Source organism: Acanthaster planci, linkage group LG01, assembly GCF_054643075.1.
Source record: "Acanthaster planci isolate LZ-2023a linkage group LG01, COTS_SCS, whole genome shotgun sequence".
In the NCBI taxonomy this organism is placed as follows: Eukaryota; Metazoa; Echinodermata; class Asteroidea; order Valvatida; family Acanthasteridae; genus Acanthaster; species Acanthaster planci.
In genome coordinates, this window is record NC_141777.1 from 6,215,600 (window position 1) to 6,238,987 (window position 23,388).

The following is a 23,388-nucleotide window of genomic DNA, read 5'->3' on the forward strand; positions in this document are numbered from 1 at the left end:
GGACTGTTGTATAATTATGACCCGTGACGCGCTGTACTGAACTGATACGAAACAACTGGACAACTCTCTGACATTGGATTGGTTGGAACGAGGTTGGTCTTGGTGACGGTGACAAAAACTAAAGGAACGCAAGGCAACCTCAAGACTCGCAGTCTTTTTCAATTGTTAAAATTAAACACCTTATTGAACGAAGAAGTAATTACCAAACTTCGATAAAGCAGGTATTGGAATAGATTGCCTTAAATGAAAGGAATATCCGTATGAAGGCAGCTTTCAAAACTGAAAACTTATTGTGTTATTGAGTTAAATGTTACAGTCCTTTTGAGATAGTTGTGAATAAACTATTTCGTAGGTTTTGTGCTCACGACACTCGAGAAAATTGCCAGTGTTGTAGCTGGCCTTTAATACTCATTCGAAAGAATTTGCAATGATGACAATTATATTCCACTGTTTCCCACACGACGGTATTTGCTTTATATACCTGCGAACTTTGCAGAAATACACCAACGGAAAAGTTTGGTCAGTAAACCCCTGCTATGTATGATTGTTACTCGTTAAAAATATTACCCTCAAAACGGATTATAATGATTTCTAACTTATGTGTTCTTAACTTGTAATAACGGTTGACAAACACCTATAACCTGAATGAGTTTTACTCATAGTTTAAACAATTTCATGCATTATTGCTGACTGTCAAGTATTTTGTCATTTACGACCAATGAAATGTACTGGTAAAAACACAAGCATGAAAAACACCTTTTTTGTCTTGCTTAACAGTGATAAACCGAGTGTAATTCGACCACCAGAATTAGAAGCCCTTACTGAGGTGGCACAACGCTCGTTGACAGGTGGTACGCGAGCGTTACATGCCTCTTCAACCAACAGAGTGTCGTGATTCACCAACTACACACGCGCGTCAAGCTGAAGAATGTATGTGTGAGTGTGGTGCTACCGCAGTTAGGGCGTCTGATCGGATTAGTCAAAGGCCGTTTTCTAATACTCAACTTAGGCTCCGTCTCAGGCTTCAACTGCTTTTTTACTACCTGACTTTGAAGCTGTAAGCGCACTAATTAGTCTAATAGTGCCACAAAACATCAAATAAGATGCAAAAGAGCAAAAACGTACACTAATCCAGTTTGATTTAAACACTTCAGACCCACAACCGGGGATTGGTTTCGGGGAGGAAGCCTAGCTGAGAAGGAGACGAAGTTGAGTTTTGGAAAACGGCTTATACTTATGCTTATGTTAAAAGCCTACATCCCGTAAAACGTGGTCACCGGCTGTAACAGTGGACTGAAGGACAGGGTTGTTGACGTTATTTTTGTCTCGACCAGTAGATGACCTGCGATCTTGATCTTTGTGATGAAATCTACATTTTCAAAGGCAAAGTAATCAGTTGCACTGATACATTTAATAAAGTTACTTCCTCCCCATATGCAGATAAGCATTTATGGTAAAAATCTTGGGGTTGTAAACAAGGCCACCGCGCACCTGAAATAAGAGCTTGTTTTTAAATCTCGGGTTATGGATGAGCTGTGATCTTATTTTCGAGAACTAAATCTACATACGGATATAGCTGCAGCAAAACAGCCCGCAAGAACTGTGTTGCTAATATATTTTCGTATGATACAATACAGTAGGCAAACTTATAAGTGAGGCTAGTGAGCGTAAAGAAAATCTGCAAGCAGAAGGCTGGAACAAGCCTCACTTATATAAGTTTGCCTACTGTAACATACGATAATATATTCAGTTAGAGCATGGCTATTTTGCTGCACAGTCCTCACTTATAAGTAGCAGTGGGCAGTCGGATCGGGTGATGCCATTATGTTCCGTGCCTGCATCCCTGTGATAAAATAACTTTAATTGAAGTCCAAAAGGTACAATTTGAAGGGTTTCAGTAAAATTTTGTGGAATAGTGAGAAATTTCACGCTGCGTCAAAAAACATGTCCGCTCGTCAAATCATAAACTGTTTTCTCACTAACATTATACAAAAAAAGAGGCATCGGTGGAGATCCCAGGGGGATCTGGGATGTATCTGCCACCACTTTTTGACCAGGGGACGACCAATTTAACCATCCCCCCAATTTTCAAGTCGATGACTTTGTTCGCACCCTAATTGAGCAGGAACATTGGATCCTGTGCCGCGTCACGCTCGGCACAAGGATGGTTTTCAGAAATCATCCCTTCCGCATTTGTCAAGAAATCTCCGCCTTTAGAAGGAAGTCATCGGCACACAATAATCTAGGAGCACGTACCCCTTAATGAATGTCGTTACTGTCCTAATTTTTTTCAGAGCTCCAGCGTTACTCGTCATCAGCATGCAGAAAACTAAAGATTCGGCTGGATCAATTAGTGACGAAGGCTATGCAGAAAGATTGTCAAAGCAATGTCGGTGTGAAGATGACGGTCAAGCAAAAACTTTCATAATTCCTTTGAATGAAGTTTTTAAAACGGAATCCTTCTGTTGTTTTTCCTACGGTGAGCAGTCTAAGGCATACCAACACCACAAGGTGATAATGTTAGTTGGTGCTACAGGTGTCGGTAAGAGTACCTTGATCAATACAATGATTAATTATATCTTAGGGGTGAAGTGGGAAGATGACTTTAGATTTAAGATCGTAGATAAACGGGTAGAAGGACCACAGTCGCAGGCGCACAGTCAAACACAAGTTATAGGTGCATACACTATCCATAGCAACGAACACCACGCCATCCCGTACACACTGACAATCATTGATACGCCTGGGTTTGGAGATACAAGAGGTATTGAGCGCGACAAAGCAATCGTTCATCAGGTCAAAGAGTTTTTCTCCCATCCCGAGGATCACCATGTGGATCATCTCGACGCTCTAGGTTTTGTTACAAATTCATCGAAGATTCGTTTTGATTATACTCAAAAATACATCTTTCATTCCATTTTGTCCTTATATGGCAAAGACATTGAGCCTAACATAGTGATTCTTGCCACATTTAGTGACAAAGAACCCCTGCAGGTTGTATCAGCATTCAAAGAGGAAAACATCCGTTGCGAGGGCAACTTGTTCAAGTTTAACAACTCGGCACTATTTGAGTGTAATGTGGCGGAGGGAGGGAGTGACAGTGACGAAGATGATCTTCTTGTCAATCGTTCGCACTGGAATAAAGGAATGAAGAACATGCACTTCTTTTTTCAGTATCTTGAACAACTAAAACGAGCTTGTCTATGTTATACGAAGCAAATCCTCCATGAGCGTTTACGTTTGGAGAATATCTCTGAACACCTGTATCAGCAGATTCAAACCATAAACACAAAGATTGGGCAAATAAAAATAGAAAAGAAAATGCCCGAGTCTCACGAGCCTGAAATGGTGCAAAACATACGTTTTCTAATCACCTGTTATGCTGAACCATTCCAATGGGTCGAGACAGAACTAGGTGCAATGAACTGCACCAAATGCAAATATACCTGTCACTTTCCGTGTTCGCTTATGAAAAACTCAAATTACTTGTGTCGAGTTTTTGACATTAAAGGGAGGTGCACAGTATGTCCCAGAAAGTGTAAAACACGTGACCACATCGTGCTGTCGGTGCGTAAGAAACCCCGATTGGTAAAGAAGATGACGACGTCTAAAAATATAAACGGTCGACAAGAGAAAGCAGCTGGTCGAGGGCTACCTGTTCAGCAGGTAATCCAAGAACTCAATACCGACATTCAAGATCACATGCAGTGTTTGCAAAGCTTGAATTCCGAGGCTGCTAGCTGTATGCAACGTCTTCAAGAAATCGCCCTTAAGCCTCAGATAAGTGTGAAAGAATACGTAGATATGTTAATCGAACAAGAGAAGAATGGTCCTGTATCGAGTTCAGGAAGAGTGATGGAACTCGAACAAATGAAAAGTAGGGAGGAAGCGTTAGCACGTGCATGGAAAATGTACCGTAAAACCCCATACTGTTTTATAAACTAAACAAATTAACACACCCTTCCACATGTACGTTTTTTAGATGCGTTACGTATACAATGCGTTCCACTTTCACGGACACAAAACTCGACTCCACACGTGTGCGTTGCATTCGGCCGTCAGAATCACTCCGGGAGCGAGTTTGAGGGATAGGCCCTACACAACGTTTTGCATAGGTGTTGACGCGCATATGGAAAGGCGCGTTTTGACGTGAACGTGTTTAATTTATAAAGTGTTTATTACATTAAACACCCTTTTATAGCGGCCTGAAACGTGAATTCCATTATCTTCCGCCAATACTCTTAAGTGAGGATGAAATTCGAACCTCATTTTGTAAGTGGTTAATTTAAGCTGATATAACGTATAATATGTGGACACAAAGTGGCTTTTCACTTGATTATAGCATCAAAAATAAACACCGTGTTTAGACAATATACGTTCAGTTTTTCCACCCGGTTTTTCAGACACGATTAGGGGCATGAGCTATACACACACGTACACGTGCACTCCGATCTATTTCCGCATCCCGTGGATGTTGGTAGTTGCAATTGTAGAGAAATCGGACTGTTTCAGTCCCGGGCACTTTAGGCACACTCATCACTGAAATAACATCCAGACATCCTGGAATCCTCTTTTGTGTTTTTTTTGGGGGGGAAAGTTTCTTATTCCAAATTTTCCAAGACAAAAATGGTGACGGATCCCTGCCGAGGTCATTTTCAGTCAAAAATTTAGAAGATGATTTCTTAATCACTAATTTGATTACCAACAGGTCAGCGTTACATTCGAAAAATGACAATTACGAAGCAAATGCCATTTGATTCAGTCGTTAAGCGCACTCACTTAAAATACTAAAACTTTCCCAGGGTTCAAGCTGACAAATGCATTTTTGTTCTATGAGCACCTGAATTACTTGCTAAGAAACCTTTATCAGGTAACAGGAAAGCTACAGAGGTCATTAGGTCCAACTAGAGGTGTAAAGTAAACCCTTACTCTGGTGGGTAGTCCAAGACGCCGCAGATCAGAACTAGAAAGTATCTAATTCCAGAAATGAGATTCTTCCTTCCCGTCCTGAAATTACTCATAAGTACCCAGTCTACAAAAAGAAGAGAATGATCATTGTGAAACAAGTGTAAAAGGTTTCACGGCAAAGAAAAATTTGGTATGGATTTCCTAGAAATCTTGGAGGCTTGGATAAAGATTACATATGACTGGAGGCAATGCGAAGAAAACACGTCTGGGGGGTTTTTCCTCTCAATAGACAGTCTGAAGCCTACATCCACAACTAACTTATGTGAGACGTGGATAAAATGACTTCTGCATACTACCTATAATAAATGTAGGGGAAAAGTTGAAGTGAGCAGACGATAATTTCATCTTACGTGACAACAAAGTTCTACTTGATCACATAAAAATACCTAAATTTATAGGATACAAAGTGAATAAGTGACCAATATTCGTTCGTCAACATTGATACAGACGCGACAGAGATTCTTTAAAATATTAATAAGGCGGAACTGAACTTCAGTCCTTAACAGACATACCCAGGATTGGTATCCCCTATTTTGTTTAACCACGTAAACTATGGACAGTTTTTACCTAGGAGGCAAAAGTCGTTCTATTAGGCTATATAAATATCGATGTTCTTGAAGTCTAACACTTTGTGCATCAACTATGTGACCGGGTTTTCATAAATCATTTGAAAGAGGAATCTCACGGTGATTTCGGTGTCGTGATATTTGGTGTGTACTTTGTTTTTTAAGGCTTTTCCGCTGACCTCAATGCGTGTCTATCTGTCTCCTGTAATATCTGCCGGCGCACTTTTCAAAAAGAATGTGCTTTTTATTCATAAGATCTAATTTGCGACAGGTAATTCTTGTAGACCAATGTTCATTTTAACAGCATCGTTTCCATTTTAATGACACATCCGATGACTGCTCTCTGTTAATAAATTAATTTCAACACCCCCTTTCCCCACCGATTATCTCTCTGAGATAGGCTTTACATGCATGCCCACCACCTTAGTTAAAGTCGCTACTCTTTTAATAACACGTACATCGGGGATGTATGAAGAGCCATTTCGTGATGAGGGGTACACGTCTGGCTCCATGCATTTAGAGGTGCATAGACCAATTCAAGACAAATCTCAGCCAGGCTGAAGCGCTTAAAAGGTACCCCTAGAAATTCAAAAAGAGGGGTCTACATCTGGGTGGGCCAGGAAATCGTTGGATTGTGAAAGTACGGCCAAGAATCATCTCTAGGGTCAAAGCAGACAAAAATGTGATTGAAATTTTGTCAGAAGAGCCTGAAAGCGGTGAGGGGTGTCATTTGTGTAGGGATCTGGGAATTCCCATCTAATTTAGCGAAATGTTTGACCTTTGAACCTGGTGCACGTCTTCAAGGCGTGATTCGGCCCACGTGGGTGCACAAATTGTACAGTACAAGTATTTTATGTAAGTCTTGCTTGTCGGCCGGATGTGGCCTACAATGTCATACTTTTTGGCGGCACTGAAGTATGGCGGGTTTCCAAGGTTTTCTCGGGAGAGCGGGGTGTGCTGTGCGAGACGACTGGGTGGATGGACGTCATGATGGCTCGGCCGGAATCACATAGATTAGCACCGGTTTAATTGTCCAAGCATTTGTGATTCTAGTGATGGCGAAATAAAAGAAATCTAGTCCGCTTGAACACCTAAGTCTTTCAGTGCCTGCTGGATTTTCTTTTTGCCTGCCTGGCCTCCAATTCCCCCTTCAGTGGCTCCAAACTTTGTTGATTTTACACTGTTTTCAATGGAGCTTGAATTAGTTCAGTGCATTCTTAGTGCTTGAAAACTAGAGTTAAAGGTCAAAAGGGAGTGCCGTCTGGATCGTTGAATTTGTTTGTTAACACGTACGCTTTCCAGCGCCATGTTTTCTCTACATATAATACACAAAAGCAAGAAGTATGGACGGAGGGAATATAATGTGCGGGGCTGCATATCCGCGGGTAAAAGTAATTTATTTACTTTACCTGATCCACTTTCACCCTTCATTCCAGTCTATCCATACTGACATTTGAGTCAGTAAGCATCTTCATCAGGCTGCATCTGTACGACCATAGAGTTAGCTTACGGCACATTGGGCTGCACTCTTCGACCAACAGAGCAAGTCATTATTTTACCGTTAGGTAACTTAGGAAAATTTTACCAAATGTTTCCCGATTTCGTAATTTTTTGTAAAACTTTGTATCATTTCTATAAATTCTATATACTATCACTGATTTCGATTTCACTTTGAATCATAACTTTCATGTATGGGTGTACATTTGTTAAATGTAAATAAAATTCAAATCTAGTTTTCTTTTTTTTCCATTACTGGTTTTCAAAACAATATGCCAATTTCAGCTTGCTAAGTTTGTTCCTTCCACCGGTTTCTTTTTATGTCTTGTGTGGTACACTTTAGGCCTACTTTCAGTTTGTGCTTCCATGTACATGTATATAATAGCAAAAAAGGGCTGTGAATGATTATATTATGCTTTGAAAGAATGGACGAAGATTTTTAATGAAAAGGCTGAATAACGGCTCTAACAGGACAATGGATTGGGTGTTGTTGCTGTTGTTTGTATACATGAAACACTTCGAATGTCACCAATGAAAATTAAACTCAACCCCCTTAATCAATGTGCTTTATGGATATTACATCAATAGCTGTGTTTTACACTTGCAAGAGCGGTTGTAAGTGGATAACAGTTGATTTGGTTATGCATATACCTTACAGACGGAACTACAGGACAACCTGAAATTTCGATTTATTTCAGGAGCTTAGGGGTGTGATGGTTAAGAGTTACTGTTAGGAAACTCTGATCATTTGTTGTACACAGGATTAATTAATAAAAGTACACCTCCACTGCAACTTTACTTTGCCAGACTACTAGAAATTGATGACGAGAACACAATCATATTGCTTAAAATTAAAAGCACTATATATCGATTCGTGGTGGCGTGTAGTCAACGCCCTCGATTTTAAGGTTAAAATGCTATTGATTCAAAATTGTCATCTGACAGACAAAGTGGCTGTTTTGTCAAGTAACTAGGCTTGCTGATGTTTGCATTCCTTCCTTTTCATGCAGATCTCCTTTTAAGGTGTTATCGTTTGTCTGTAACTATTTATTTTAGATTTGTTTACGCACAACTCCTGTTATCTCGTCTTATTTACTCCCAAGGCGATGTTTCTGGCTTTTTTTTTAGAGTCGCTATCTTATTCAACAGTAATCATCACCAGTGCTTTTTGACATTTCACCGGCATTCAGCTTAGAGTACCCAAACATATTTATTTTTACTTAAAGATATGGGTGTTCCATATTATTTAGTTGTTGACTTAAAAGTTCCATTCATCCTTTATTTTACTTTGGAGAGTTAGGGAAATTCCACCAGCTATTATCCGCCAAGCTTCTCACAATCAACAAGTCTCAAGGAAATGCATGGGGCGTCATCTCTATAATGTAAATGGACATGAGGCTTCTGGCTTCAACTGGTAACCGATCAATTTGTTGGTTAAGAGGGCTACACTCTAAAAAGACGCTTAGGATTTCAATACATTTCTAAACACTTTTCTTGGGCACTCTTTTAGTACCCTAGCTTTTCCCTTATCCTCATTCTATCCTCTCAGTGGATTTCAAAAAGCTGAACATGTACCACGGAAAAACGTTAAGCATATAAACGTATAATTGGTCACAATTGGTCAAACGTTTTAGAAAAGAGGTAAATAATGCTAAACGATAAATGTTGTTTTTACAGTGTAGATCTGGCAATATAAACCTACACCTACTTAAACAACTGGCTCTGATTCAGCCGAAAACCCCAGTATCTAGCGGCGTGGCGGGGGGGGGAGGAGTTTCATATCCTGAAGTGATCACGAATATGTACATGTATGTCCAACATCCACTTATCTCCCCTCACTTTAGCGTGATGCTCTACGCTTGTCCTCCGCATACAATCTTGACTACGCCGCTGGCAGCGAAGGAGGAAGGTTGAGAACTTTGAGCTGTTTTGGGGTATATTCCGGTCTGAGCCACCCCCACGCGACAAATACTGGGTGCGTCAGTGATTGAGCGGGTGCATGAAACTTTGCTGACGGCTAGAGGGGTGGTCGGGGAAGGGGGCAACATGTATAGGACTCATTTGACAGAAGGGAGTTAAAGTTACTTTGATTTGACCACATTCTGAAAAAACGTCCTTCGGCTTTGGTTGGCGCTTAGTGACGTTATCTCTAACTTGGTAAGTTGCGAGTGAAAAGAAAAGTTATACGACGTGCGGAAAAAACTCAATATGGCGCGATGCTCTCCATGATGCGTCTGAGGTCAGCTGATTACCTATTGTTTTCGTCACTTACAACTGTGGAAATCTAAGCCTACCCTGGATATGACATTTATATCATATAATTATCCATCGGTAGACAGTACACAAGCACATTTAAAGTTCAAAGTTAATGTGATACCATAAAATCCTTTATTAGGTTAAACATTAACACGCTTGTGTCAATATTTGTGACTTCATCCATATCAGAACCAGCAGAGTAATGGCTGATACACGTGTACAAAGCCTTTGGCAATCGGTAAATTAATGGCTTTAAAATTGTGGAAATTCCCGGCAGCGCGACAGACAGACCCTACGGATATCGAACCCTGTTATGCATTATAGAAGCTACAATAAGACAAGAAGTGATTGATGGGTTGTGATAGCGCGTTTTAGACAGCATACAACAAGCCCTAGAAACCCCCGATTTTGTCACACCCAGATGTAACCTGTTTGACTACAATTTCCAAATCGTTAGGACTGGCTTAGGAAGACTTGCCACAGTTTACGTTGACCAGCTGGCTAGGAAAACAAGAGGTAAACTGCATTGGTTCGTGGATGCAAAGGGACCATTCAACAGAAGCAAGATCTTGTATTCTGGTAAGCCATCTTTTATTTCAGTGATCGAGATTTTACCAAGTTTAATGTAAGAATTTCGGTGGCCTAAAATTTGAAACGCATGGTTTCCCAAATGCCCTCAGAAATGTGGTGTTACCCCTTTTTAGAAAGAACACTTCACAGGACAGAAAGCAAACGGTGTATTCGTTTACAAATATTTTGATCAAAGTCCTACAAAACTAATCCCATTAAATAAAAAGAGGATGTTGGAATCGCAAGTAAGGCTTTTGATATCTTTCTTCCCAACACCGTGTTAAATAATCCCGAAGCCCTATTCGCTTTTGAATTTGCCCCCCCCCTGCACACCAAAGCTGGATATGCCGCTGCATAATAAAATGCGCTGTTTATAAGCGTTAAACAATAACTCACGTGCAACTACATAAACTTCTCTGTTTGAAATCTCAACCATTGACATAAAAATCAATGAGTGATGCAAGGTAGGGCTTCAGTCCTATTTTACAAAATTCATCGCCTGAACTTTTATGACTTTGTAAAACTACCGAGAAAAGAACATTCAATTTAAATGTTGTCATTTGAGTCATTCTGTAACACTAATGATGTTTTCAAACGAACTGTGGAAAACAAAGTGAAGATAGTAGAAGCCCCGTCCTCGGTACTGCAGAACAAATGCTATAAACATTTTTAATTTGACCCTGCAGTAATCCATAATTGATGGCCAAGCCAAAACGTGGATTGTTGGTCAGAACTTTCTTCAGTCACCAGGGAAGGTCGTGTGTTTATCAATGGAGGGCATTAGTTTTTAATTGTACAATACGACTTTATAGAGTATTCCTCCATTTGCACTTGTTGACATGATGCTTTCTACTTAATGTGACATGTTTTCTTGCGAATGCTCATGGCTGCCAAAACCCATACGAAGTGTAACAAACGTAAAGAAATTCAGAAAATGAATAAGAAGATTTCCATAGCTCCTCAGCAAAAGTAAACTTTTTTGAACGTTGTGCGTATTGTATTCATTTCGGCTTCACAAAATATCTTATAAGGTTGCAATTCTATTGAGGGCTATATTACATGTCTTGGGTTTAAATACTTACTTTTTTCGTATTTTCTCTCCACAGGGAAAATAAGTCGCCTTTGACTTCAAAACAAGTTTGTCAATTGATTCAGGTAAGGATACTCCAATGTCAGTCCATGGCTGAAGCGCAGGCTCAATTTTTGTAGTCAAATCTTTAGCAATTTACTCTGGTCCGTTTAAAATATAGAAAAAGTACTAGGTATTTAGATTTAAAACATTTATAGTCCAAAAGGTTAACATTACTTTCTTGGTAATATCTGCCCAGAGCTTCAGCTTGGGAATTTGGCTGAGTTTTTACTGCGTTAGATGTTAATTATTTATGTTGTTTGAACATGAACTCATGGCGTCCAGGTCTAAGCTCTTCCCAACTAACTAAAACATTGTTGTATCACACGTAAATGCGTGATTGTGCCCCTTTGATCCCAACCATGATAAGGAAACTTCCGTCGAGAGCTGTTCACAATTATTAAAAAAATCTTATGACTTCTCTTTATTCAGAAAGTGTCAATTATTCGTAAAAATGTAAATTATACATTCTTGTTGAGAATGTGCACTAAACTGTACATTCCTCAAAAAACTGGATGGTCAAAATTGACTAAATAGTCAAAGAAATCGCAGATATGGCATTGATTTTCAGTTAAAGTAAACCACTCTTTTCATTTCACTTGAATTTGAAATATATCTTGTTCATTATGACAAATACTTCTTTCATTTTACTTTCTTCACTATTTTGGGTCATTGTTACTATGTTATATTTCGATTGCAATGCTTAGTTTATTTGTGTCTGTGTTTTCTTTTAAAAAATTCGCACGAAACCAATTTATTTTCAGTTGAATCTTGATTTTAACTTCGTCTATTATTAAACTATTCACATGATTTCTGACTACACAATAAAAGTTCATGTGTAACATGAGCAGATTAATCGTTCAGAAACTTGCCTTTTCCGCCCTGAGCAGAAGCACCCCCTCATCGGTTGAAAAGGGGTAATGCCAGTCGGGATTGGTAGCGACGCGTGCGAATCGCATTCATTTTATACTGTCGTTCTTGAAAACCAACAGATGTAACCATTTTCGTCCCAAATCGCATTGTACTTGAGGGGCAATAACTTGTCTGGCCAATGAAACTTGAAGGGGGGGGGTGATTGACACCATATGACATTACACCGAGGGTGAAGCTCATTATACAGGTGTACATGTACATTTGCGATGTGTATTATATTTATGCAGAATATTACATCAGAATGGCTAATTTATTTAATGGCTTTTTTCTCTTTTTGAGTGGTAATGAGTGTCGAGAGATATTGGAGGTCCAAAAATGCTTCATAATCTACTTCCACTTTTTTCTAAAAAAGTATGCGTGGAAATGATTAAATAACCCGGCCCGCACCTCAAAAAATGGAGGATACATACCCTAGTCAGTGGTCGAGTGACATAGTACGAATTATGTTTTCAGTTATATACAGCAGTCACAAACATTAATCAAATGGGAAGGACAATTAGTCGGTCATTTTTTGTAGGAAGCTCTGATTCTGATCAACAAGTGACTTGAAAGTGAGAGCTGAGTAGGATACATCGTTAGCAAGTTACAATTAAAAAGAAATTTAATACCAAAAGGCATAGTTTTAAACTCCCAAGGTAACTTTTTCCTTCTTAGGTTTTCTTAATAACTCCAACATTTGTAGATAGGAGCAAAGTTTGACTTCTAATATACTGGTAGTATGAAAAAGCAAAAATTTACCTTGTCACTGTTTCATTTTTAGATTGTTAAAAAAATATGGCAAATTTTTTTAGTGCATGCTACCTATCTCACCAAAGGAAATATTTTCTGTTAAAATACTTGTTGAAAGTCAACTACGATAAAACTGGGTGAAGTGTGAAAACATAACGTAACTAACTCCTGTAGAATTTTCGTTTATAGGTCTCCTCTGACATCGGTGCGATTCTAACCATGGCAGAAGATGATGTTCGTTGGCTCGCTACTCTAGGCAGGCGCATAGAACTTGGCATGTTGTATGATTGCCGTAGAGAAACGGTTGTCTCTAAGTCAAAGCTGTGGCATGATGACGAGATGAGGAAGGCTTGTGTCGTCCATCATATAAACCAATGCAATTTTTCCATTATTTCATCGAACGAGGTTGACGACAAAGCAGCGGCTCTTCGTATGGACAATGCATTGAAAGCCAGCTATCTTTGCGGACTTGTAGACGTTCGTGGTTCTGCAAAATACCTAGAGGACAAGATACAGTCATGTCGCCAAGCCCGGGTGACGGTGCATCACAGAAGCACTACAGCATTCACGGAGTTACCATTACAGCGCTGTAGAAGTAATGTTAAAGATCTTAACCAATTTGAGCAAAAGGGTGCTACCCACGTAGTTATTGGTGTTGTGTATGGGGTCCAGTCGTTTTTCATTTTCGATAGAAAGTGTTCGAGCAAGGAAAACGCCACAGAAGTGCGAAATCATCTACTCCACGTAATTGAAAACGAAGGTGCATTCGGTAAGCGTGTGACTCGATTGTCAACACCGAGCAAGTATGGGAATGTGGAAAACATCTTCTGTAGGTTTTTGGTGGATTTCAGCCTTGAGGTAGAACCAAAAACCTACAAAGATGCTGTCAGCATGGCTAAGAAACTGCCTTTAATGATTGAAAAGAATGGTGTAAACTCAATACCGATTCTGGTTAGACTATTGTCTCTTAATAAACTTAATCCACAGTTAGTGAAATCGGTTGGTCAAAACAGCTGTAGTGAGCATGTGCTCAATGAATTTCAGAGGATTTTGGAGAGAACAAATGCGATGCAAGTACGATGCAATGACCTAAAAAATAACGACATATGTAAAGACTTCCCCCAGTTCTCCGTTAGATTTGAAGAAATGAGCGCTATCCTCGATAATTTCATCAAATCTATAAAGCAGAAAGGTGCGCGAGCGTTATTGGAAATTCGTAGCGGTGGCAAAGAGCAAACGATTCGGGATGTAATTCGTGACTCAAATCAGTCACCATTCAGGGAGCAACAGCTGAGTGTATGGATCAAACATAAAGAGCATGAAATGAACACAGTCGCGGAATGCTTAAAACTCCTTGCCGGTGTACCGGTTATCCAATCACAGGATGACCTAAATCAGCTGCGCTCACGCTATTCCAGAGTTGTTTGCTTCTCATTCCCTCTTACAGCCCCGGACGACTGTCTTATTGTTCTGTCTCAAAGTACCGATTCGCTAAAGCAAACGCCCCACGTGACTGAACATTCTTTGCGAAGTCCTTGGCTCTTTGAACACAATGCGATGACCAAATCACTTGCAGCCCACTTTATGGAGTTATATAAAAAAAATTGGAATACCCAAACTTCGAGTAGGTTTGTGGTGTCCGGTTTTGGCAGTGGTGTACATGTTGCTATCCTTGTTTTTGAGCAAGGCCGTCAAGTTCATACGATCTTTGAGCCACCTAAGAGGTTGGGTAGCAAAGTGGGTCATACAGTTGTCCACAGTGATGAACGCAGTTCATTTTCCCAATTCTTAGTTCAAAGCCACGAGGACTATATCCTGGACATCTGCAGGATATCCCAGAGTGACCCTGTAGAGAGTGACCCCCAAATTCTTACCATTCCACTGATTGAGAGGTCGAGCTCAGCAACAGCTACGTACCGTAGTTACAGTTTTGGCCGACTAACATCTTCTGACATACATCATAAAGTGATAATGTTATTTGGTGCTACAGGTGCCGGTAAGAGTACCCTGATCAACGCGATGATCAATTACATCTTAGGGGTCAAGTGGGAAGATGACTACAGGTTCAAGATTGTAGATGAACGGGGGGAAGGACGGCAGTCACAGGCTCACAGTCAAACAAAACATATAACATTATATACTATTTATGGCAACAGACACCACAAGATTCCATACACGGTGACACTTGTTGACACGCCCGGATTTGCCAACACGGGAGGTATTGGTCGCGACAAAGCCATTAGTAACCAGATCCAAGATTTTTTCTCTCACTCCGAAGATCATCACATGGACCATATTGATGCGGTAGGCCTTGTTGTTCAGGCTTCAAGACCCCGCCTCACTCCCACAGAAGTTTATGTGTTTGATTCTATCATGTCCTCGTTCGCGTTCGACATTAAACGCAATATAATACTCCTCATCACTTTCTGTGATGCCAAAAAGCCAAGTGTTATCCAGGCTATTGATGAAGCAGGTATTGCTCACAACGAAACCATATGCAGATTCAATAACTCGGTGTTGTATTCAAGTAAATCAACATATGGAGTTGTTGATAGCGACATCGAAGATGATGAAGATTCTATCGATAAGGTATTATGGAACATGGAAATGAAAAGTATGGCTCAGCTATTCGAGGCTGTCATTCATTTAGAACCCATAACATTCGCCCTTCTTAAGGAAGGTTTAATAGAATCCATTTGTGTGACCAAGCAAGAGACTCAGGTTGGAGGAGGTTCAGGGAGAAAGGAGGTAGTCCTAAATCACACCAAAAGTGGTCTTTTGGTAGAGAAAAAAGTTGAAAGCACTGAAGAAAAGAAAGCAGTCGAAGTTGCCAGGGATGTCAAATTAAATAGATCAAGCTCAGCCACAGGTGGTGGAATCAGGCGATTTTTTAAGCGTTTCCGATTTGGTAGGGCAAGGTCAAACAGAGACAAATATGACCATCTTTGACTGAAGAAAAGAACACCGAGATACAAGACCAGATCCTTGGAGAACACATGGAGATTAGGAATGATCGTTCTCGTGTGGTTCGTTCCGCATTTCTCAGTGCCTTCTTTGTTCATCTCGCTTTTACTGTCGTTTTGTTAAAGCTTGCAATGTTTCCTCCAAGAGATAAGCGCAGACGTTGCGCTTCCCTTCGAGGAAGTGGCATCTGGATAGCGATGCACTGAGTACTTCACCTTCAACAATAAAACTATAACCCCTAACGAAGTTCTGCTGGACCTTCTACCCATTATCCCCAATACTGAAGCTGTATTCGCCATGAATATACATTGATCGGAACTAGTTGCCAAGACTTTATCCACCATAAAGAAAACTACACAATAGTGTGTCTTTATCTGACGTCCTCCAGTAATTGCAAAATATATTGTCATCAGCTTTTGTTCTTTCCTCAGATATCAGGTCTGCATATCACTGTGAATTTTCATTTAAATTTTCACCGTTGTTTTATCATTGTGAGACATGTTATGAGAAATCTGGTAAATTCGAGTGAGATACTTCAAGTAATACTTCGCGAGAGTTTATTTATTTTACTGTGAAAGTTTACAAATGTTTTCCACGTTGGTACTTGCAATACTTCGAGATAAGGTAAAGCTTCGGTGAAATAAAGCATACACTGCACTTTTCTTTTGCGTTTAAAACGCCATTTCATTTGATGTATAGACGAGAGTTTTAGGTATCGATTCATACCAAGTTGTCAATTCAAAAGCATGAGCTACACTTATCTGGAGTTGTGGAAAGGGGTGTAATTGCCACCCTGGGTATTTATAATACGAGAGTGAATCATCCGCTTTGCTTTCAAAGAAAACATTCGCAAAGGTTACTACAAGGATGGCGACTCTGTAAACTGTGTATTTGTAACATCTGAATATTTAGGAGTAAACCTGCTGTATGGGCTCATAATTCATTTGTAAATGATTAATTACAGACACTTTTTCTGGCAGGTGTGCATACATTTTGAAAAGTTCGTTTAAGCATGCCACAACATCAATTTTGTAAGCTTATAGTTTAGTACTGGTTTTGCACAGCTCACAACTTTTGCAATTTCAAGTTGATATTATACATTTGGCGTAACCCTTAGAGGAGATATTTTGGCCCGTTTCACGACGAGGGGAAGGACAAGACCCGGCCCCTGAAACTCAGCTGTGCCTTGCTGGATTATTTCAATTAGCATGCATTTATAAAGACACATTGCTCATTAAAAATATAATGTTTGAACTCATTCATACATATGGTTAGGTTGTTAGGGTCAAATTGTGAGGTTTGTTACACTTGTCAGCCCGTGAGCATTGCACAGTAGAAAAATAGCATGCTTCGGGATGACGTCTCGGAAAATGGGCGCTGTGCAAGAATGGTATTTTCGATTTTATATAATTGCTGTAGAAAGACTACAAAGAAGTATTCTAAAAATTCCTTCAGGCTCAGCTCCTGAAAAAATGCACTTCGGGGATAATGGATATTTTTCTCAAGAGTACGTTTTGTCATCATTTGAATGGTTAACTAAAATTCAAAATGTCCACCAACTGGAAAACAACGTGACCTTTGAAACCTAGAAATAATCATTATACATATTTTATACACCATTTGACAACTGTGAATCTCCAGCAGTGGAAACTGAAAACCAACTTTTTTAAAGTTCAGCTTTGATTTTCAAGACGTTTAAGATTTTTCATCTTGATGACATATACTTAAAGCTCTATTTGATTTAAATCAGCCTTTGACATTTATTATGTGGTTAGTTTCTACCTGTTGGTAACCTTCAAAGTGCTCATTTTCCTTAAAAATGATCTTTTCTGTTTGATTGTACAACCTTCCATCCAAACATATATATGAATTACTGAGACTAACAATTTTAATAGAAGTTCATACATGAACTGTGATATGTATAAGACCCATGTAGTTTTGTTGAGAAAAATAAATTCTGTACACAAGGACAACAATCAACGGTGAAAAAGACAACGATCGTGTTTAACTCGATTCTTCAATAACCACCATCAGAAAGAAATTATCGAGCGGGAGGGAGGAAAAAGATTTGTACCATGGAGATATATTGATGCTGCCATGAAAAAAAGATTTAGACCCGCCAACACTTATAGCGCATGGATTCTTAAAAGCAAATCTAGAGCTATTATTTCCAAGGACACACAAAAGTTGGAATCCAAGTAACTTGTTATGATCTTTCTGAGGGCTCAAGATATATTTTGGAATTTGCCTTTATTTTAGAAAAGGAAGATGAATAATCCCCAAAATGATTTCCAGGATTTTTCAAAAACTAAACAAATGGGCCAACCCTGGTTTTGGAAATGCACTCTTGATGCATTTCTGAGGTTTCCTTCCTCAACTTCACAGTGTTGGCCTTAAAAGGGAAATTTACATAACAAAGCATAACAACCAAAAAGCCACCAAATATCTTTCCAGCTGGCAAAAAGTAAAAATTAGAGATTTACTCAAACATATATATGAGATTGTATGAACCCTTTGAAATGGAACAATTTTGAAGCCACGAATATCAGTTTGTCAGATAAAATGCTGGAACGGTAAATAAAGACAACCCAACCGTACCGCCTTGCCAAGAACACGTAACATTACAAGATAAGGCTTGACAAATGGGTCGCTAAGTATTTGTTTACAAGGAGTAAATGAGTTAATCATATCACCGGGTGCTCTTTCAGAATAAGGGCGATTTACATCGCCTCCAAGAGTTTGTAACACGTTGCAAACTCTTGGAGGCGCACTATTGTAAAACATCCGAATTATACTGGTTCAGTTCGAACTGCAGGGGACGGGGTGTTACACCCGTTTCAGACAGGCATTCTAGCGTCGCGCCGAACCAAATAGAATTAAGAGCGGCCCAGGTCGACTTAAATGTGGTTTCAGACAGACGACGTCTGAAAGATTCAGACGTCAATCTGAAGATTGACGTCTGAAACCAAGTCGCTCTGGTGTCATTTTGGAACGTCTTCAAATGTCGATCTTTCACCTGCAACGCTCCCAATTGTTTCAAACGTCGAAGTTTAAAACTGTACTCAATTCAAAATTTGCTTTTAATCTGGTTCGGCGTAACCCCAGAACGCCTGTCTAAACGTCTAAACGGGTGTAAGAGGGTTTGCCTGAGGCAGTCATTTGCTCCCGAAAGATGCATCTGTAAATTGGGAACAGTTTCACTCTGTAAAATGTCTAACATCCTTTTCAAACAAAAATCACGTAATATGACTTTTGTCATGTTCTTTTCCCGCAGACAACTGACCTTATCTCCAAAAGTTTTCCGTCGTTCTTAGGTGTCCACAGTACAGTGATATGGTACATCAAATAAAAACCTGTAACTGTAGTTGTGCACTCCAGATTTATGTCAAGTGCATTATGGGAAAAGCCATGCCCAGTTTGGCAAGATGGCTCCTGTGAACTGATCACACGTATCTGATTCAATCTAATCGTCTGTATGTGTATGTATGTGTTTATAATCCTTGTCCTGCCAATACCATTCGAACCTGTTCGTAACGTTTATCCCGTTACAACTGGGCGTCAGTTTTTAGAACATTCAATTGAATAAAGCTGGTTAATTCTTGCGCTTCACAATTCCCAGTCGTAGACCTGCGATCAACTTAGTACTTTGGGTGTATTATTCAAGACACCGTGGCTCTAGCATCCATTCTCTTGTAACAGTGAATGGTCGGCAATTGTGTCAATTAATAGTCGGAATTTGTTGTTAATCTCAAGTTTTTTGTAGACAAAAATACGAAACAAAATTATTGCAGAACACGAGATATCTTTATCCTTCTTGTTAGTAAAAAGCTAAGTCAACCTTAACTACATGTACACTCTATGGATTAGTTCACTCGTCAAACGGGTTAACAACTCAACTAACAACCTTTAAACATCCTCAAACGAGTTAACGCATATAGCAGAGAACAAAGAAGCATTTTTGTGTTTTGCAAACGTACATCAGGTTGTGGGAATAGCTAAATGAAGCAAAAATTCAATTCAGAAAAAAAAACGCTCACAGAATGTTGCCTCGGTGCTGTTTAGTAAGATATTTTTTACTAAAGAATGTCACTGTATGTCAAAATACAACCACAATTGATAATGACTCTACGAAATATCATTTCTTGAACTCAAAGAATTTATAGAAATTAATTGTACTCAATGCAAAACGATGAAACAAACATTATTGCAAAGAGTCAGAAATTACTGGCGTTTCACAACACAGATTATTTGTGAATTGAGTAAAAAAATTAATTAGCCTTTATGGGCGGCTCCTTCCCACTTTTTCCCTCGTCCGATTACATCTTGGGATTTCTCCAACTTCCTCGGAAATCCAAAGCCACTGTCCGGGAAACACGCATACAATAATACAAACTCGTCCTATTAAATTAAAATCTTATTTTTTGGAATTCAATCATAAACCAAAACTGCTCAATGAAATCCTAAACATAAAAACCATGATTCAGCGTGAGAGAAAAAAACCAGATTTGCTTGATACTACCATTAAGCATACATTCTGTTTACAAACCAATTAGCACTGTTAGCCTAGTAGCAAATTTACTATTGGCTACCGTTTGGTTATCAGGTGGATTCAACGCCTTTCATTCTTGATTAATTTCAAAATGCAATAATAATCAACTGCTGGACTACATCCCAGTTGGTATCCTGCTCACAAATCACTCTCCCCATACAAGGCTGTTGAGAAGGACATGTAATCTAGGGCACCTGGGACGGCATCAGGTCCTGTGTATGGTGCCATTCTTGAAATGCAGTACTCTGCCCGGTCAGGAGGAAGCTGACGAATCAGGTCCTCTTTCAAGATTTAGTTCTATGGAAAAGACCCCAGTGAGAAAGAGATTATCGCTTGAACTTAAAGGGTTAGGAAGACAGCCACTAGTCAAATCTAATACAAATCTAGTAAAAACAAATGAGCCATGAAACATAAAAATGATTTAGTCCACGCCCAGAAATGGGTTAGGATAATTTGAACTGACGTCCCATATTACCTGACCTAGGGGTGCACCAACAGAAATAAATTCCCATAGACATCAATGATAAATCCTTTTATTTCGAAATTATCTAAAAATACAAGTCTCATAGGTGTCCAATCTGGACAGCACAATGATGTTCGACGTGTCTTCCTTCATTTTCCTTTCAATTTTTAGTTGACTGATGAATTAAGAAATTCTCATCCAAGGCAGACCACCCCTAAAATGAAGGAAATTTCACTGACCCGAAAAGCAGCCATTTTGTAAATGCATCCCACTTCAAAACGGCTAATAATGACACTTCCTGAACTGATTGCATCTAAATTGCTCAGAGGTTGAAGCCCTGCATCCGGGCCACAGGTTCAGTGCCATATTTCATCAATTCCCCAATACCGTGGTTCTCAGGACTCTCTGCTATAGAATATTTTGAGTGTATAACTTATATTTATGAGCTCGGCGGACATATTTCTGGCTTGTTTACGTGGGTGCACCCTTAGCACCCAAGACCAAATTGACTGCGCTTATGGGTGCAGCCGAAATTTAACAGCGGTCAGGAACATAGGCCTAGACAGCAGAATTCTACACAGGCCCACATCAAGAATGCATACGTACGTGTATAAACCGCGTACTATCCTGCAGATACATGGCCATGAAACATACCGAGAATTTCATGGATAGATTTGCTGCATTAGCAAAAGACTAGATTTGATTTTAACATAATTTCTGTACTCTCCATTGCCCATCAGCTGCACTTGCCAGCTATCAGCGTACGTGTTAAAACGAATGCAATCCAAATCCAGCTACGACCCGAGACAATTGGTTTTACAACACCATAAGGCAAATAAGCTAGGTACGGGAAGTTTTACTTCCAGATGAGATTAGAATTAAGTTCTACGATAAATTTTAAGACGACGACTTTTCACAAAACCTCCGTCAGGTACAGTGTCATCCAAGTGAAATTGGCGCTTCAGGTTAATAGAGGTATACAGGTGACAAACAATTCAGGATCGTTGGTGCATATCACAGAAATTAATTTGTCCATAGAGCCTACCTTGTTGCCTGCAAGCACTTTGAAGGAGCCCTCAGTGTCCACTGATTCGCCTGTGCCAATTTTATTGGGGTCAACTATCTTCATGATGAGACAAACCTCTTCATCTTGGGTGTCTTCAACGTCCATGACAAGGCCTAAGGAAACCAGGCACTGCTTGAACTCTGGCAGATCCAGCTTGCCTGAACCATTCTGTAACCGAAACGACTTCAAACGGCTTATAAACCTCTGTAAACTATATGAGAATGAGAGTTACCCAGGGGACGCCCGTGGCCACTGGGTGTCCCCCATTTGAAATCTCCGTTGAGTTTATGAAGCTTTACAACTGCAGCGGTGTCCCCTTGAAAAACGTGTGCATCTCGGGTGCGGTGCCCCTGGACAGTCCTGTACACCACTGACATTATACAATGAAGTATGAAAAACTACATGGGGAAGAAGATTATGGATGATTGATACTTAAAATGAAAACTGCTGTATGTATATTGTCATATATTTCCTGTCCAATTTTATCAATATCATCTGTAGGTGGAAAGTCTTGCGGTAGCACCAAGCGAAGGAATACATTTTTTATGAGTATGTGTAGTTCTGAAAAGAACCGGGAGTATACTCAACGTTTCGGACTGCGTGCTTAGCCCGTCGTCAGGAAAATGGCGACAGACTGAGCAGGTAGTCCAAAACGTTAAGGATACTCCCGGTTCACTTCAGAACCACACATATTCATAAGAGACATATTCCCTCGCATGGTGCTACCGCAAGCATTTCCACCTATTGAAGTCTTTCACCACGAATAGCCTGAATATCATCTGGTTAAATGCGAGGCTAAGTTAAATTCATTTTAATTTAAATGATCACTACACTGACATCAACACTCGAAAAAATGTTTTTTTAAAACTGTAAAAGTGGAGGCACATGGGCCTTCCAAAAGCGGGGTCATTATACCAGCATTGGTATATTCAACTTCCCAAGAGCCTTTGAGAATCTGATTGAGCACAGAGCACTTAAGAAATTGATTCAATTGGTGTCAATCCAGCTTATCATTCCTTCTATTGCTGGTTGTCTCTACATTTGAAGCAAGATATGGGACGGAGAGAACCCCCCTCCGCCTCTGTGTTGGTCATTGTTTTGATTGGAATCTCAGGAATTCTTTACAGACTTCTAGGGGGATGTGTTAGGTAACAATAGTCTAGAGTGTGTATAGGGATTGGACAGGTAAGGGGGTACCCCTCCGTCCTATATTTTGCTTGGTATATCATTCGCATGGACATCGCCTGTGGCAGGGGCGGATCCATGCATGTTTTTTGGCTGGGGGTGTCATTTTATCCTGAACAATAAACGGGAAATGAGACCCCTTCAGGGTATATCCTTTTTTGTTGGGTGGTGAAATTTCCAACTTTACAATAAGAGGAAGGGGGACGACGCTGTTAACCGATTCCCCTTTGGACCAGCAGCTCAATCTTGATTGTTATCAACGGTGCTGCTACGACCACGAAGAACCAATGGAAATGCGTCGATGATCCAATAAACAATCCAACAATACAATTGCCCAAATTTTTACTTTGTTCACTTTTGGTTCACTGATCATACCTTCCCTGAGTTTGTCAATAAAAGGTGAAACAACAGATAGATTTGCCTCTTCTTTAAGATGTTCTCACAAAGACACCTTTCATTGCCTCTCAGAAAATATTCCGAGGGCTGTCTACATTAACATAACTGGGCAATCAA

At 39.8% G+C, this 23,388-nt stretch overlaps 1 protein-coding gene and 1 long non-coding RNA gene across 2 annotated transcripts; one reads left to right on the forward strand and one right to left on the reverse strand.

Moving 5' to 3' along the window:
• The first annotated feature begins 8,176 nt into the window (after positions 1-8,176).
• Positions 8,177-17,607, forward strand: LOC110981927 (verrucotoxin subunit beta-like). The gene is made up of 3 exons (XM_022239973.2): positions 8,177-9,866; positions 10,964-11,012; positions 12,838-17,607. Exon 3 carries the CDS (start codon positions 12,868-12,870, stop codon positions 15,595-15,597), a length of 2,730 nt encoding a protein of 909 aa, XP_022095665.2. The 5' UTR covers positions 8,177-9,866; positions 10,964-11,012; positions 12,838-12,867; the 3' UTR covers positions 15,598-17,607.
• LOC110981928 (uncharacterized) lies at positions 16,156-22,224 on the reverse strand. The gene is made up of 2 exons (XR_015426221.1): positions 21,670-22,224; positions 16,156-20,458 (listed from the first exon to the last, which is right to left on the reverse strand). It is a non-coding gene; the product is annotated as an uncharacterized LOC110981928 (long non-coding RNA).
• Between the last annotated feature and the right edge of the window lie 1,164 nt (positions 22,225-23,388).